The 19,510-nt window shown below is 38.1% G+C and overlaps 1 protein-coding gene across 4 annotated transcripts in view; it reads right to left on the reverse strand.

Annotated features, from left to right (window-relative positions):
• Window positions 1–19,510, reverse strand: part of LOC124276364 (tyrosine-protein kinase SRK2-like) — a 53,088-nt gene that overhangs the window by 7,033 nt on the left and 26,545 nt on the right. For all 4 annotated transcript variants that reach the window (XM_046712008.1, XM_046712009.1, XM_046712011.1 and 1 more), the window contains 2 exons: window positions 18,932–19,270; window positions 2,527–2,629 (listed from right to left, as the gene is read on the reverse strand). In XM_046712008.1, coding sequence (XP_046567964.1) covers window positions 2,527–2,629; window positions 18,932–19,103 — 275 coding nt within the window. In that variant the 5' untranslated portion in view covers window positions 19,104–19,270. The remainder of the gene's footprint in view (window positions 1–2,526; window positions 2,630–18,931; window positions 19,271–19,510) is intronic.

Here is a 19,510-nt window from a genome sequence, read left to right on the forward strand (position 1 = left end):
AAGAGATGTAAAAAATACATCACTCCACACATTAATCTCTTCAATGAAGATGATTTTATTCATTAAGTATAAATAATTAACACTGATATAAAAAACCTGATATATACTAAAGACTGCAGAATAAGCAGGCCTTGTCATCCAAACATTTAACCATGATTACAGTCAGCGATTATATTCCAGTCAACTTGCCTAAAACTACAATAAAATTATATTTCATCTTGTAACCTCAGTCAATGAATGTCAGCCAATAGTATAACAGTAAAAGTGACTGAAAATGATGCAATGAGCCAATATAAAGATAGTGGACTCAGATTGTGATCACCCACAGCAAACACCTCCATTGGTTTGCTTCCTTCATTTTAAAATAAATTACATTCCTTTTCATTACTGTCATGACCTTCAATAATATGTTAAATGCAAAAGTAAATGTAAACAAACACCGACTTCCTTGTTTTGAAGTTGTATGATCCCTACAAGGAAGCTGATATTTCTTTGAAGTGCTACATGTAAGAGGAAGGATGTGAAACATTGTGGCTGAATACTACAATTCACCTAAACCAGCCTGCTCATAAGGTTTCATCTTGTGTGCGCCCCGACGGAAGATGCTGATCATATGCTACTCCATGTTTGATACTGAACTACTTCTAGGGATGAGAGTGAGTGAGTGAGTTTGGTTTTACACCGCTTTTAGCAATATTCCAGCAATATAACGACACAATGTACCCATGTGGGGATTCGAACCCGGGTCTTCGGCATGACGAGCGAACGCTTTAATCACTAGGCTACCCCACCACCCCTCTAGGGATGAGAGAAATAGTTTGACTTATTCTGGGTTTGACACATCTGACTCGAATTTTTTTTATTTTCTGATCTTGCAATAAGACAACAATCAGCAAACATATCATCTGTTAAAGTCTTTTGATAAGGCACATCTGATGATTGAACCAGTGGGCTTTCACTCTCCAGGCAGACACATTGCCAACTTAACCACTAAGACAGGCAATGAATTGAACCACAGAGCTTCCTCTCTCCATTAAACCATGGAGTGGTATGTGATAACTTGTGTACAATATTAAACAAACTTTATGGATAATAACTTCTTTATTTTGTGAGTGCAATGTTTCAATACAGATTCTTCTACTGTTGTCAAGCAGGAATGACGGTACAAGAATCTGTATCAAAACGTCACACTCACAAAATAGAGAAGTTCTTATCCATAAAGTTTGTTCAATATTGTACGTTCCAACTTCTAAAATGCCACTCAAACAACCTACGCACAGTTTAATGACTGATACGTCAGTTATCTTCATTATTATTAATTTTTACTCATCAATAAATTTAAAAGACTGCAGTTTTTACTTGAGGTTTATTTATATACATTTATCATAAGTTGAACTTTGGATGAATAATGGAACAATAGAAACGCCCTGTAAAAAGTTGAGTAATACAGGAACTGCTTATGTCAATCTCCCAATGTGAAGTGGAATATTCTTACAATGTGCTTGAGATTGTTAGGATGCACTTCAGCCAGTTGCATTGAGTATTAATTCATTACTTCATTGAGTTCATACTAAAACACATTACAGCACAAACACACTCTAAACTAAACATTTACTCCATAGCTATCAAGATGATTCATGTTCAGAATGTATTTTCTCTTTGGCCAATCAAACTGTCACTAAAAATTAAAAATTAAAAGACATCAACAGTTTCTTTTCCCTTTTCATTCAGCCCCAAAGATGTAATGGCCAGTTGTTATTTCAATGTATCATGGTTACAACTGACGAGGTGTGACGATACAGAAATTTCACAATACGATACGCATTGCGATATCTTGGAACGATACGATTTCATTCGATGCATATCACGATATGCTTTCTTTAGTTATTTTTCCAAAATCATATTTTAATAGCAGGAAATTTTGACATAACTGTCAATATCTAATAAAAAAATTAACAATTTTAAGGTCAATGATACATATCACAATACGAAAAAACGTATCGATATAATTATTGTCAGATATAGTATCACAATTATCGATACTACGATATATCGTTACAGCTCGTTACAACCTTCTACTGAAGGGACCTGTCACCAATGTTCAATCATTCACTCCCTCCACCAGTTACCAAGGATTCATTTTCTCACAGTGTCATCAAACATTGACTTGATAACTCTACCTGTCATCAAGCCTTCACTATTTCATTCACTCACTCTCCCTGTCGTCAACACATTAAATCACTCATTCCAACTGTTGTTAAGAACTTACTCACTCACTTTCTATGTCGTCAAGCATTCACTCACAAAACCTGTCATCAAGAGTTCACCCATTCAGTCATCAGATGACACTCACTCACTCAATAGCTGACTCATTCCACCTGCTGTCAAGCATTTATCCACTCACTAACCCTATCTGTTGTCAAGCATTCATCCACTCACTAACCCTACCTGTCATCAAGCATTGTTGTCAAGCATTTATCATCCACTCCCCTTTCCTATCTGTTGTCATCCACTCACTAACCCTACCTGTCATCAAGCAGCTCCATCTGGTCCCCTTTCCTGAAGGACAGGTCATCATTAGAGCGGGCCTCATAATCGTACAGCGCATTCAACAGCTTCGCTGTGGCACCTACAACAACAGAGGTAATGTTCAATAATCAAATACAGACAAGGTGCTCACCTGCTTATTCTGACATTACACAAAACATCAACAGACTCATTTAGATCTACTGACTGAACTTCAATAGATGCTTTCATTACTAATCAGTCAAATGTGAATACAAGGTGAGGTGAGGTGAGGTGAGGTGAAATTGGGTTTAACGTCGTACTTAAGAATATTTCGCTCATATGACGACGTGCATGCGTGTATGTGTATGTGCGGCTGCTTGTACTAGCCCAGACTGAAGCTGGTTTTATAGTGCTAGCCCAATGAGATACCATGCCGCAGTGAAGCATGAATACCCCACTCAGACACATTATACTGACTCCGAGCCAACCAGTCCTTGTTGTAATTCTGAAACCCATTAATGCCGAGCCCTCCATACAAGATGCTGTAGCTCACCTGAAAGTAGGGCTGGCTAAAAAGATTTATAATCAGAATTGTAAACCAAATTCAGTGTGTTCTTTAATCTGATTGGTTGAAAAACATAACCGAATGGTATTCGATTCCCGGACATTCGCTGTGTATTCATACATACAAACATCGCTCACACCATTGTATTGTTATGTCGTCAGCTGTGATGACGTCATTCAAATCAAATTGTTACGTAAATTCTGAATCACGTCACAAATGAGCAGTTCCAGATGCTACCATAGGAGACAGCCGAAACAGCTGGCTGATGACATTTCACTGCTGTACCCGTACTCGATGTCAATGAGTGCAGACACAAAAACATGTGTGGACCTTTTAGTTTACTTTTGTGTTTACAATGTCGATAAACATTATGTGTTGGCCAATTTCCAGGTGTTATTGAGTATTTGAAACATGGGAATATTTCATTTGAAACCTCCAGGTGATGCTGTGGGTTCCAAATGAATTCCCGTGCTTCAAATACTCAATAACACCTGGAAATTGGCCAACACATGATTGTTTATCTCCTAAATATTGTCATTGCAAAAATCATTAATGGTTTTCAATATGAAAATTGTGCCATCGATTATATCATACATTAACTATTGTGATGAAATATAGTTTTGTTTTACTCATACAAAACACAAAGTTAGGTCCTTATTCATGGGTTGCTTCGAAACTATGTTCAGGAAGGTGTTTTATTAGTAATCCAAGACTACATGTCACCACTTACCAGTGATGTGAAATATGGTGATTGATTTGGGGCAAATTCTTGAGGGGCATTTCATGTTTAGAAGTTGGTGACAAGTATATGGATGGCAACTTCTTATTTATCGGATACAACAACATTTCTGGACTTATTCTTTCCCCTAAGAAAATAAATATATAACATAAATAAGAAGTTGCCATCCATATACTTGTCTTATTGATTTTGGGAACTTCTACTTAAACTTACTTCTCTGATATTTATCAATAATCAATCGATGTTTAGTTTACGATTACCAATGTCTATGACCTATATCAATAGCCAACCCTCCCGTACCTTGCTCCAGAAGTTCTTATATTCTGAATTTGTAGCTTTAAGAAATTGGTACAGAAGACTTTCATGTTACTTCAAATTGACAAACACTGCCTCCGTGGTGTAGTGGTTAGAGCGTCCGCCCGGAGAGAGGAACGTCGTGGGTTCGATCCCCGACCACGTCATACCAAAAGACGTTAAAATATGGTACTTGTTGGTCCCTGCCTGGCGCTTGGCATTAATGGATACAACAAGGACTGGTTGGCTCGGAGTCAGTATAATGTGTCTGAGTGGGGTATTCATGCTTCACTGCGGCATGGTATCTCAGTGGGCTAGCACTATAAAACCAGCTTAAGTCTGGGCTAGTACAAGCAGCCGCACATACACATGCACACACATGCACATCGTCATATGAGCAAAATATTCTCAAGCACGACGTAAAACACAGTTTCACCTCACCTCACCTCACCTCATGGTATCTCAGTGGGCTAGCACTATAAAACCAGCTTCAGTCTGGGCTAGTACAAGCAGCCGAACATACACATATACATGCATGCATGTCATCATCTGAGCGAAATATTCACAAGTACGACGTTAAACCCAATTTCACCTCACCTCACCTCATTTTGACAAAATAAAAAAAAGGTGACGATTTGACATTATCAAATGTTATTTCTCATACTGCCTAAGTCATAAAAAAATGACAGGCACCCATAAAAGTTATACAGATCTGGGGTAAATGAACCAGCAGGAAATAAATTAACATAAGTCCACTAATCTGATACCAGTATTTAGTAAGGACTAGTGGCATTTCCTTGTGGACCACCACTTTCAGCAATGCATCTCTGTAGCAGAAGATATTTGAAATTTATTTTTAACCCTGACAAAACAAGGTTCTTCACCACTTAAACCTCAAATCTAGAGCCAATGGATTCATTAGCTCATTTACAAAGTACCTCATCAGTCACTTCCTTGATATAAATATAGCCACATAGTGTTCGCAGCCATGTTGAATAATGTGTTGACCATGCATAGAAGCCTACTGATAGGACAGTTATCTTTGGTACAATTGTTGATACAGAGAAAACTGCAGACATACGATATCGGAACAGTATTATATAACACTATATAGATTCGCAGGCTCAATTCAAGTGTGACAGTGATGCATTGCTTCGTGCTATTCAGAGCCCAGTTTTCACAGTGAAATGAAAGCTGTGTTATCTGAATACACAGGGTATACAGCCCAACCTAGCCAACCAGGAAGTGAGTGTCACTCATTGTGGTGTCCTGTGTACATTCTCCTTTAGCTTACACACATAGCTATACAATATACAAACATACAGCACGGCCTTTCTGAAGCCTGGATTCTCTAACGGCAGTCCAAGGGGTTTAGTGAGTGAGTTAGTTAATGTCACATCGACAATATTTCAGCCATATCGTGATGAAAGGGGTTTTGTGAATATTGGTATATTCATATACGTAATAAGAATATGCACATTCAGATAATCACACTATTTACCAAGCAGAATTTCAAGTTACCAGTCTACAAGGAGGAAGTTGTATCAACATGCTCACTGGTCCTGAGGCAGTGAGTCAGACCTATAGTGACACTTGCAGGAAAAATCAGCAGGGACTACTTTGGAATGTGACTACTTTAGATTAATGTACCCCACAAATTGATTAAATTTATTAATAAATATTGAATTTTGTATAACATATCAAAACTGACAATGAAAATGTGACTTGATTGGAGCTTGCAACGAATGACATGTATTATCGATCTTGTTGGTGCCATCTTACATTTAGGTAAGAGTTCTGCCCGTAATCCCTGCTTGAAATGTATTCTATTTATTAGGATTATTTCGAGGGTTTAGGATACGGTTTCGGCTTATTATAAAAAACATTGGCCCTGCTTGAAACTATTATAAAAAACATTGGCCTGTATTCTTAGGCATAGAATGATTTGAAAAAATATGGGTGTTACCAGTGGAAATCTTTCCTCTTAAAACCCAGAGTTGCTGAAGACAAACCTAACCTGGATCTTCATGGTGTCATTCACTTAAACTATTCAAATGGAGCTAATCCTTGAAAAGCCAGAACGAAACTCAAGATAAATGCAAACATGTAGTAATTTCATACCATACACAGCACGTATAGAGAAATAAAATTTCAAATATTAAACTGATAAACTGCATCAGGTGACGCAGCTACCACCAAGAGGAGGAAACAGAGACTAGATCACTGTGTCAGATATTATTGCAGTTATTATGACTCAGAATACAAAAAGCTGCTTTTATCAATTCTATTTACGGTACTGACAGAACTGACAGCAAGGCACAATGCAAAGAAGAGGAAAATTCAGTTTGAACAACATAAAAATCAAGTCACATGCACTATACCCACATTCACCCAAATAATGGTAATGGATTCCATTGCCGAAAGTATTATAATGAGGGCATTCTATTATGATAAACACTTTCAATCCAAACACACCACTAAAGCATTGTTTAACAAGTGATATCAACATTAACTCAGCCGAGAATTTCTCTTGCTCTTGCTTTTATTTTGCTTGATTGTTAAGTACTTTACCTTTAGCTGTTGATGATTGGGTAAGTTGATATCTAGTTGATTTGGTGAGTTAATGAGTGAGTTGGTGTGTGACCACCCAACCCTGTTAAGCTGCCTCTTATCTGGGTGGGTGAGAGAGAGAGTGGGAGATACTAGTTGTGTGCACAAGTGGGTGAGTGGGTGAGTTGATAAGAGAGTTGGTAAGTGAGCTTCTGATCCAGCTAGTAGCCTCTTACCCCTGTGGTTGTGTGAGCATCAGAGAGTATGTAGTTGAAAGAGCCAGACACTGGGCCATTTGGAGGGTGAGCAGGCCAGTGGGTAAGTGGGATAATGGGTCAGTGCCAAATACTGTCCAAACATGAGAGACTTTTTATTTTACTGCAGTAATCTCTAGGGCTGGACAGAGGCCCTGAGTCATGCTAACATGGGAACTTTGTTGTGATCTGAACAACAGCTTAGCTTTTCACACATTTCCATCATATTTTACATTTCTATGTCATCATACATTCTATTATACATATTCTTATAGAGCAATGTTAATGCAAAAAATAATGTAAAGAACACCAGAAGGCATGGAACCGTAATTAACTACAATGTTAATATGCAATAAAGCTTCACTTCATAAAATACCTTAGATCAAAACTGTTTTACCTAGAAAGTTGAATATGTCATTTGCAAAACATTTTACCTGATTCTATAGGGAAAAAGTTAAAATACAATTGATTGGTTATCGATAAATTAATGAACTGATTGATCACAAATGACCATAGTAACTCACTGGGGCCTTGGTTTGCACTGATATATCTAAGGATATCAAAAATGGTAGATGTTGGTAACAAACCTCATGAGGCTTATGAAGCTGAGTATGGGCAGAAAAGCAATGGATGTCGCCACAGTCATGTCAGGCCTTTTCAGTATTCAAGAAACCTGTGACGACAGTGATCTCGTATCTCTATGTACATTAGTGTTTCCCTTGCACCTTACAGCTGATGACTCACCAACACATGTAGAGCGTGTAAAAATAAATCCATACTTAAATTAATTCTTTTTAGAGTCACGATCACTACTATGTGTACATTTGGTGGGTCATGGCAGAGTTCATTAATCTGTAAACTATACCTTGGGAATATAAGAATTACTGTTGAGAATCAACATACATACCTCATACTTTACTCCAATACAAAATAATGTTCTTAAAGTGGCTGATAAACAGTACTGTCCTCATGAAAGGGAGTTCATTTGACACCCTCTACAACAGTATTTCCGTTCTAGCATTTACCATAAGTACCCAGGATGCTTAGAACATCCATGAAAGGGGGACATTAACTGAACCATCAAAAGCAAGTAAATCTGCTTTCTGACTAAACTAAAGTTTTAGATAACAGCTACTGTGCAGTCCTTCTATTCTAATGTTTTAAGTTAAAGTGAGTGAGTATGGTTTTACGCTGTTTTTAGCAATATTCCTGCAAACTCACGGCAGGCTTTCTGTTTTGAAAAAAGGTATTATACACAATAAAATAACAAAATATAAGGCCAACTGCCACTAAATAATTATCAAAACAAATCAATCTGGAGTCAAAATTCATATTGCTAAACAAAGGGTATTGTATCCGTTTGTATAATGACATGCCACATATAGCTGATATTGGGATTCATATTGCGTATTATTTTCCATGTGTGGTTTAGTATGTGAGTTATGCATTATCTTAAATAACATGTCCCTTATCAGCTTCACAAGGAACAGATGAAGTGAAAATGAGTCAACAGAGTACAGGGTTACTAAATGTATGTTAATCAATCTCCAGGAACCGAAAGCAACGCTCTAGAGGTTCTGAAAGTGTGTGTTTTCATGTCTTCTCTCCATAACACAGCTTAAACACCACAGCAGCAATAAAACAGATATAAACATATAAATAGATCTTGATTGTCATTTATCATATTTCAGGAGAAAAATATTCACTGTTATTGACATTTCTGAAAACGTCCAAGTGCATGACCAACACAGACGCTTCTCGGGGTAGCCCAAGTCAATTTCTATTTCAGCTCTGACAAGACCACGGACTAAAAGTACACAAATATTATTAAAGAGTTGTAGAATCTGCAAAAGAGTGGTTTTCCCATACATCATTGCATGCTAATTAAACATTGACAGTGGTTGATGGCATGCCTGCAGTCGGTCAATAAAGCATTGCTCACGACAGATATGCTTATAACCAGAGTAAGTACGCCTAGTTTTGTATAACCAGTGTGTCAACAAGAACTCGTCGCCATGGCACAAAAGAGATTTGATGGGGAGGCGCAGTTCTGAGCTTCAGAAACACAATCAGTCATGATTTCTGTAAATAGTTGTTGTAAATGCCTGTGAGCAGTCAAGTAAACTATTGGTGCGATATAATGACATTATGATTATGATTATTATTATTATTATCAATTATCTAGACCACCTCAAAATGCTTTCACATTATACAACAGATAACCAGCATAGACTTACGATAATTGCAGCACTATGACTGGCTTGGAACCTGGACCAAGAGTCGAACCAAAGTCTTGCAGCCAAATACGGAGAAAATAATTATTTTGTTCAAAATTTTAGTTCTCATTTTCCTACATTCCCTTTTTGCATAAACCTAAGCATTAAATCCTTTTCTGTTTAGTTCCACATTTTTATATGAACTGGGAAATGTTTCATTTCCATTTGGCAGACTCGATTATTTGCAAACCGCATAGACATATAGCTGGAGGAATAATGCTTAGTGAGGCGTTAGTTGAGTTGAGTTGGGCTTCACGTTACATCGGCATTATTCCAGCCATACAGTGACGAGAACAAGTCTGCATTAATAAACATTGTAAGTACAGAGTCAAAATGAGTTTTTTATTTAAAAAACATATATATTCATTACATTGTTATTTAAAGATAGAAAAAGTCATAGCACTAAATTTAAAAGCACTAAATTTAAAAGCAGGCAATTAACCAACCAGCCAACCATTTCCATTTGGGGATATTGGTACATTGGTGTATGGAATATATATTGGTCTGGGCAAGTACCTCACAATAGTCAACAGCACCATCAACTCTACACAGAATCAACAGACCAACACAGAGAACAGAACCTGACAGACTAAAGACGATAACTCCATAAGCCAACCCTAGTGTTCAAGAACAGTGCAGGTTACAAATTTCAAACATTGTATCAAAGACAGGTATGAAACGCATGAACAATTAGTACAAAAATAACTTTAGAACTTTGGAAAACTGTGAAGCATCCAATGTTTGAGACTTCCGCATATTTTCTAGTCCAGTTATTTACCAACAGGCTCTTGCTACTTTGCTAACCACAATCAGCTGATTCAAGCCAAACCTCCGGATCAGCATCTAGAAATAACCCAGGGCAACACAGGGCTGAGTGAGTTGGTCCCCTGACAAACATTCCCAAGGGTACTATCTCCTTAGGCATTTCCTTCACCCCACTTCGTACATCAGGGAATTCACCAACCCACCAATATCCACGGATGTACCAAGCCTCTACCCATCATCCAACAATCACCTATAGTCTATGCTTCCAATGACACTCAACTTTGAGTTTACTAGGAATGACAATTCGTGAAGATTGTCATCCAAATTTATGAGAGAGGATTTACGCTGCTTTTAGCAATATTCCAGCAATATCACTGTGGCGGACACCAGAAATGGGCTTCACACATTGTACCCATGTGGGAATCGAACCCGGGTCTTCGGTGTGACGAGAACACAATTTAACCTCTAGGCCACCCCACCGCCCCTACTATGTGTGAAGCCAGTTTCACTTGTTAAACTCCTGTGAAGATCCTGATTTGTGTTTGTGTTCAGCAACCCTTGTCATACTATAGTTTGACTAAGGGGATTAGGTGACCAGGCTCACTGACTCAGTGACACGTACACTCGCGTAACCTTGATTCATGGATATAAGGGAAGTGCGGCGAAATTCATATTTTAAATGCATGATTTCATTTTGTATACGCACTGATTATTCTATTCATTGATTCAGCAAATTGAAAATGCCTAATATTCCACTCGTGAATGAAACGTTTGTTTACGGAAGCCATTTACAATCATCATCCATTTATGTGCCCACAAAATGTGATGTCACCTTGTTTCGTGGATTATGTAGTCGGTTACTTTATACAACTATGTACGACATCCAACTGCAGTAAGTATTGACACCAAGGAAAGCAGACAACGAGAAGTGAGAAGGTTGGAGCTAACAGTATCTTTTTTACTTGACATTTTGTAAAAATAAAATTTGTAATGGTGGTATTAGTGATCTGGGGCTATTTATCTCAATGCTGGACAATCATATTTAGTGTACTTGCATGTAATGCAGAGATTCGGAACTTTTTTGTCAGTGAGGCATAGCATTGTATGTACATCAAAAGTACTGCTTCGTGACGTCAGTCGAGACTTAATTTACGAGCTAGCATGATTATTTCCGCGATCCACGATTCAAGGTTTATCCACGAATTTAGGTAACATTTCTCTAATGTATCCGTAATGTTAATGACGTCAGTCACTTGACTCGTTACTAACACACCACAATAAAACAGCTGGAATATTGCTTAGTGCATAAATAAACAAAAACAAGAACAAGTTCTGTATCTACAAATGCGACTGTCATGTTCACAACACAAATAATCAGTTTTCAAACTCTGGGGGACCCGTGAAGGTCTGGGTTAGAATATTGACCTTCAGTAACCCATGTCGTAAGAGGCGACTAATGGGATCGGGTGGTCAGGCTCGCTGACTTGGTTGTCACATGTCATCGGTTCCCAATTGCGCAGATCGATGCTCATGCTGTTGATCACTGGATTGTCTGGTCCAGGCTCGATTATTTACAGACCGCCGCCATATAGCTGGAATATTGCTGAGTGCAGTGTAAAACTAAACTCACTCACTCAAACTCAAACTCTGGGGCCCCGAACGTCCATGAGATCTTCTCCAACTGTCTACTAATCTAGGAGAGAACCCCTAAATGCTGAACTGTATCATTATCGTTATGACTTTCATGCTTAATTTGGATTTTGACAATATTCTAACAATATCTTGATCAGCTGTTGTTTGGGAGACACATACTCTGATCTTTACATATCATGCTCAGTATTAAACTGCAAACACTGTGCTAGTCATTGTCTGTGATACTGAAGTTATAATGTTATGTCAGCTTGATGGTGAAAGCAAGATGTTCACACATTAAACTGGTTGAAATTCCTGTGCTTCTTTACAGTTTCCTTGTAGACGTATCTAGATAAAGTACATACAATGTCCCGGCTCTATCTTGTGGTATCGACCAGTCAAAAACTTTCTCATAATGCTTCACAAGAACAAACATGACATATCAAACTTGGTCACTGAACATGGAATATATGAAAATGTAATTTAACATCACATCTTGATTTAATACTTCAGTTGCACTTCTCCTATTGTTTTGTAAGCTTATCCACACACTGCTCTACACAGCTGCATTTCTTTTCTTAAAGTAATCACTATACACAAGACAACATGTTACATCTACCTGATTTAACAAACTGACCTCTGCTTTTTTGGCTTGCTTGTCTGCGTAATCCTCTTGAGGACCGGGACTTTGAAAGGACATTGGAAATACGAATCTTGATCATTTTCATATCTAGTAAGCAAGTAGTGTCATTTCCTGCTCCACACATTCCAGATCATGTCTACTACCCACATATGCTGCTCATACACAACCACATACTCTCTGGATACTTAGTGATCTTGATACTGAATTGGCCAAGTGAAACACAAATCAAACAGCCACCATCTTGTTTTCTGATCACATGACCTCAACTTCATCATTGCTCTTATATGAATCAGTAGTATCAAACCAAACAAAGGCAGGAAATATTACCTTGTCATAAGGATATACACTCAGACCATCCATCATAAAAATTTGTCTGCAACCAATAACTAGGTCATTTAGCATGTTCAGTTTATCTATTGATGTTATCTTCTGCTAAATATTTTATTTACCTGAGATATTCAGTTCTAGAAATTATAAAATACACATTCAGTTTTGGGTTGGAAAATGAATCCACATCCCAAACAATAGCATCCTAATCGTTCCTCCAGTTTTGTAACAAACAAAGGAAAAACCTAAACTTTCATATTATAGGTGGTTTGTTTATACAGTTCAAATTCAGACGAGGGATTAAACCTAATTTCTAAATTCAAGGTCACTTCACATACACAGTGTAGCCCTGTTGGTCATGAACTGCCACTTTCAGGAGCTCACTGATGGAAACGTCCTGGTGACATTTTTCTGTACCACTCATGATGATACATTAAAATGGTAACCTACTGATTCAGAACTATCAGGGCATGTACCCTTTGATAACCTATAGAAAAAGGATTCTTTTTCTTAAATGAGGTGTTACGAAAGAGGGAATCAAAGAGGTGAGGTACCGTATGTTATGTCGTCTAAAGGGCAAGTGACTAAAGACTAAAACGACCACTGGATCAGTGGTATTCACAATTTGAACAGTCGTAAAAGATATAGGTGTTCCTAAATACTATCCCCTGTGTCACTATAACTTACCCACAAAAGCTTTCAAAGGCTCACGGAGAACATTATAGTCTGACATTGATCCATGAAAGCATTATTTCTTATTCTGACAAAGCGCTATACTAAACTTAAAAACTTAAGTGAAATGTGTGTTGTTGATACTCCTGCAAACAGCAATATAATGGCAGGCTGTAAACAAGTGAACCCGGAGCAGACAAACCAGTGATTGATATCATGAGCAACCATCAATGCTGTATGACATGCAAGTCACATGATACAAGCATAGTTTCTGTTTGACAATGTCAATCAGGAATAGCCACTGCAGCCTGTGTTCATAGAGACAACATGACAGAAAGCTTTCCAAAACTGCTTGGCTCATAGTCAATGTATACAGAAAAGGTTCCCCAAATCTCCAGGAGATATTCAGCTGATTTCATTTATTTTGACAGAAAAGCCTATCCTAACTTGGCTGTGTTGACCATTCTACTTGTGGTCATTAGCAGGACAAATAAACAAATACAGACACACCCCCACCAGGCTTCCATGTTCAAGCAGGAGTCATGTAAACAAGCAGGTTTAGTTGGGCCAACAATGATATTGTGAACAGTTGATAAAACTAATTTGAATCACTATGGCTCTTGCACGTAGCTTCTGATTGTCATCCAACCATAGCAACTGTTTCTAAGCTTTGCTTAATTTTCCATTCTCCTAACTTAACTCCAAGCTGCATTCTCAGGGATTAAACATGTATGTATTAAACCCTTTTCCCCAAAAATAGGATCAAACTGTCTTAAGTTTCGTAAACAAACATTCGCAATGTTGATTCTTACATTTCTGAATGAGAAATACCATGTGTGTGTAACTTTTATTTCAATCATGTTTTAAATATAGGACAAGAAAATCAGGAAGTTACAACATGTTTGTCAACAATGACTTCAGAAAATAATGAAAACACAAAATTTCTGAATGAAACTTATTTGTATCCAGTCTCAACAAGATTGAAGTTTAAAACTCTGATCAGCCTTGACCTTTGTCCCAAACAAAGCCATCATGTTAGAAGTGACATCACACCTGGTTCCCCATGTAGCTTGTAACAAAATCAGTGTCATCGTGACACACATCTCTTGCTGGAAAGTACATTCCTTCATTGACAAAAGCTACAAAAGCTACGATGAGTCTTATAGAGCAGGGATGAACCAACATCAACACAAACTAGACAATTGCTCGTCAACATTAATCCCGACAGTGATTTTAAAATGTCTTTCTCCCTGTTTTGTTCCACCTTCAAGGACAGAGGCTGGTAGAACCTAAAAGTGCAATAGGCAGGTTTAAGAGTGTTTGTTTAGTTTGTTTATTTGTTTGTTTGTTGTGTAATTCCACTCAGCAATATTCCTGTTGTATTATGTCATGTTGCTCTGTAAATAATCAAGTCTGGAGTAGATAATCCACTGACAGACATCAGCAAAATCCATCTATGCGATTAGGATGCATGCCTAAACCAAGTCATGGATATGTCAGTCTGACCACCTCATCTCAACCTCTGACGACAAGTGGCTGAAAACCAAATCTAACTCAGACATTCACATGCGTTATGAAAATGAAATTGAATTTACAGACAGTACTCATGTGGGGAATTGAACCTGAGTTTCTTGTATGATGACCAAACACTTTAACCACTGGCCCTACTTCACAGGTACAACTGACAATATGCTATGTTCTTTTATGGCTTAGTTGTTTTGTTTCATATCTGATAAAATTAAAAAGACTATCTTCGCAAATGATCATATCTCTCATCATGTCATAGAACGTGTAACAGCAAACAGGAACCATCTAATTGACATTCTTGGTTATAAAGTAGGGGCTTTGATTCTATCCCCCAAAACATATTGTCATCAGAATATATTTTCCTAAAATAACTGTTCAGGCTTTTGAAAAAAAAATGTCTGCCACAACCAATACATTATTGCAAGTTGCTTTTTTAAAAAAGAAATATATTTTTATTATTAAGGCTCATAGTTTTAACTAAAAGCATAATTGATTTTGCAGTTGGAGCTGAAACAATAATTTGTCTCCGTTCAAAATCTTGGGCATCCTCTTCATAAGAATATGAAATGTGAAGTGGTAATTAAACTCCCTTTGACTGAAACACAGAAATAAACATTTCACTACATGTACTCCTGTGACAGTATCTCCCCTGCGTGTGGATATACCTTCAGTATCCACACATAAAACCAATGGCTTTCAAACTACAAAGGGACCGCCTCCGTAGTGTAGTGGTTAGAGCGTCTGCCCTGAGAGCGGAAGGTCGCGGGTTCGATCCCTGACTGCGTTATACCAAAAGACGTCAAAATATGGTACTTGTTGGTCCCCTGCCTGGCGCACGGCATTAATGGGTACAACAAGGACTGGTCGGCTCGGAGTCAGTATAATGTGTCTGAGTGGGGTATTCATGCTTCACTGCGGCATGGTATCTCAGTGGGCTAGCACTATAAAACCAGCTTAAGTCTGGGCTAGTACAAGCAGCTGCACATACACATACACACGCATGCACGTCGTCATATGAGCGAAATATTCTCAAGCACGACGTTAAACCCAGTTTCACCTCACCTCACCTCAAACTACAAACAGAGATAATCTCGTTAAGTCAAGTTCCTATCAGTGCAAGTGCCAGCCTCCATGGTCACTACCAGGATCGATCACTTTTTCTGTACAAACTGGGCTGTCAGTCAATCAGTTAGGAATGTTTAAATGCAGCCACATGGATACATATGCAGTTACACCGTGCCACCATCATCGCCATGGGTGAACAGAAAACAAACTGGCTTATACGACATTCTGACACGTTAAGCAACTTAAATGGAGGAAATAGTATTAGAGTGAATATATATGGTTTTACAACACATTCAGCAAAATGTACACAATATCACAGTGGGCAACACCAGATATTGGCTTTCCACATGTCTTCAACCTGATGAACTTTTCATCAGATATGGACTTTCGAACACTGTGACCATTAGGCTACCTTACCATCACATAGAACAAGAGAATGATTTCTACAAGGGTCGGGAGATTATTACATCTTAACGAGTTTATAGAGAAAATGAAATATTTGCTGACAAGACTGCAACATGGTTTGATTGTTGACTTTCTTTGAACATTAAAATATATTTAACAACTAAATTGGACTTCCACAGTTGATGTCACATGGGTGAGGACAAGTGATATTGCCGAGGTGCAGGATTTCCTATTCCTAGAATATCTCCAAGGAGACATAGGTACAATGAAAGTGCATCACAATGCTGCCCCCACCTGGAACTTCCTCATGGAACATGAGCCATCACTAGACCCCTTGCCACTTACATAGCAGCTCTTCTGGCATCACTTCTGTTGGAGATTACGTAATTAACATCTGAAACTGATTCCCATATGCCTAATGCCAAATCCATTCCATCGCCTATGCCATGGATGACAAACTTCCAATACACCCCATAATTTCTAATATGAAGAACAGCTTCGTCTCAGCCTGTTCAAATGCTTGTCATGGAACCAGATGTAGAACTTCATGTTCCCTAAGTGCAGGAACCACAGAAAGGGGAAAGTTGAGCCAACCCAGCCCTTCTGTCAACAAGGTGATCTAGCTGATGTCCTAAACGCTAAACACTGATTTCCCTTGGGGACTTATAACCATACCATCTGTCTTAAACTGTTGAAAACATTTGGGTAGGACCTGGAACACATTAACATCTAGTCTCTGAAATTTAAACATTTTCCCAAATAAAAGGTTAATTATCTTAATACTAGGGCTGTCACAATACATAAGTTTCATGAATCGATATGCATCATGATACCCATGTCATCGATTCGATACGTAATGCGATACTTATTTTCGCGGCATTACTGCGTAAAATTTAGTTACATTTTGAACATTAATTTTTCATTTTTTATAATTGTCAATGAAAAGATCAACATTTTTTATTCTCAGAGGTTAAAAAGTTCTAATTTCCCATCCTTCTGCATAAAAATAATCATTTATAACTCTCATAACATCAAAAACATGATACAATTGCAAAATGTAAACGATACATAAACATATTTAAACCGATACTTTCAAAACTAAATATTGATACAGTTTTGAATGTATCGATAATTGTATCATCTAAGAAAAGGTATCGATGTATCGATGTATCGTGGAATCCCTACTTAATACCAAAGTATACAGGAGCCCAGAGATTCTCTTCATTGAACCTGTAGTAATACAGTCTTGACACCTATTATAGACTTGCATGGGCTGTAGTGGACTATATTTCTTTCATAGTCTGTATGACAGAAAAGACTTGGACCTATTGTATATTTCCAGATTTCATGTAGAAAAGCTGTACAATGAGGTGAGGTGAGGTGAGGTGAGGTGAGGTGAAATTGGGTTTAACGTCGTGCTTGAGAATATTTCGCTCATATGACGACGTGCATGCGTGTGCATGTGTATGTGCGGCTGCTTGTACTAGCCCAGACTTAAGCTGGTTTTATAGTGCCAGCCCACTGAGATACCATGCCGCAGTGAAGCATGAATACCCCACTCAGACACATTATACTGACTTCGAGCCGACCAGTCCTTGATGTACCCATTAATGCCGTGCGCCAGGCAGGGACCAACAAGTACCACATTTTAATGTCATTTGGTATGAAGCGGTCGGGGATCAAACCCACGCCCTTCCACTCTCCGGGCGGATGTTCTAACCACTACACCACGGAGGCGGTCCCTGAGGTCATGAAGAAAAGTCACCCATCTTATTAGTGATGACTTTCTTGTCCTTTTCTTGATTTCAGGGCTTGGGAATGTATCACCATACTTCCAGTGACAGCAATTTGTGGCAGAAATGTACAATATTTGATCTGGTAGAATTTCCCGGCATATTTCTGCATGAATTTACTTGATTCCATCATCTGATCTTAAGCACAGGACAGGTTTGAATGTCAGATGTTGTGTGATCAAAGATTACCATAGCTAATAACACTATTTGTAACTTATCATTTTAAACAATAAACATGATTTTAGCTAGTTATCACTCACAATACGCAGATCGATTATCAGAGCTCAGTAATCAATAATCGACTGAAATCGTAAACCCCACTACAAAACTCACGTGGGCAATAACTGGACATAATGATAACATTGTACAAACGAAACATGCACCGATTAATTCTATGGTCAAGACGATCGAGGATACTAACTGTGGGATCGGGTGGTCAGGCGCGCTGACTTGGTTGACACGTCATCATATCCCAATTGTGTAGATTGATGCTCATGCTGTTGATCACTTGACTGTCTGGTCCAGACTCGATTATTTACAGACTGCCATCATATTGCTGGAATATTGCTGAGTGCGGCGTAAAATAAACTAACTGAATCACTCACTCACTTAATGCTGAGAGATGCACACGAGTATGTTGCTACATCAGGACTCTGCATCAGTTGTTTATGTCTGATTTAACAAACATAACAATAAGAAACATACTTTTTAAAGTTGAATTTGGTATCTATTTAAAAAATATTGATTAAAGCTCCCGAAATTGATCGATTAATTGATTAGTCGATTAGTCGCGCCAGCACTAACTTGAGCACAATATGGAGCTAAATGGGCTGAAAAGAAATTGTGAATGGAAAGGTCACTGAAGGTCAAGGCCAATACATTGAATTCCACTAAGTCTTGATTTTGTTGTACTTACTGAATGCTGATGTGTTTACTCGGAGGCTGGTGGGGTCCTTATCATAGCTGTTCCGAACTTTCTTTTTCCCTTTGTCATTCTGCTTGTCCAGATTATCCACCCCTTTTTTTCCATCTCCAATGCTAGAGGGGTCATCAAAGTCTTTTTTAGGTGTGGACTGTAAACAACCCATACTGGTTTGTGAGCGATCAGCTTCAGGGCGTGCAAATAGGTCACAGGTAACTTAATTAGGTTAAGGTTACACAAGAATAGCAGGTGTCAGCAATCCTGCTTGTAGTCCCTGTCTGGGTGTCACCAGTCAGTGCCACACGTGTCTGTCTGGAGCCATATTGGTTCTTTCTGAAACAAGATGGTTGACGATTATGCAGATGAAAGAAATCACTAATGCAAAACAAAACGCTTATTTCAGCACAAAGTTTACCTATTTAACTTGAATGTATGCAAAAAATAAAACCTGTACATTGAAGGGAATACTGACATGTTTTGCAAATAAAGAGCCTTGTCTTTGAAGTCTGTCTTATGTTTAAAGATTTTAATTAAAGACCCCTGATTAATTAAATACAAATTATCATGGTTATG

This window comes from Haliotis rubra, unplaced genomic scaffold, assembly GCF_003918875.1.
Source record: "Haliotis rubra isolate DU_JTF1 unplaced genomic scaffold, ASM391887v1 Scf208, whole genome shotgun sequence".
Lineage (NCBI taxonomy): Eukaryota > Metazoa > Mollusca > Gastropoda > Lepetellida > Haliotidae > Haliotis > Haliotis rubra.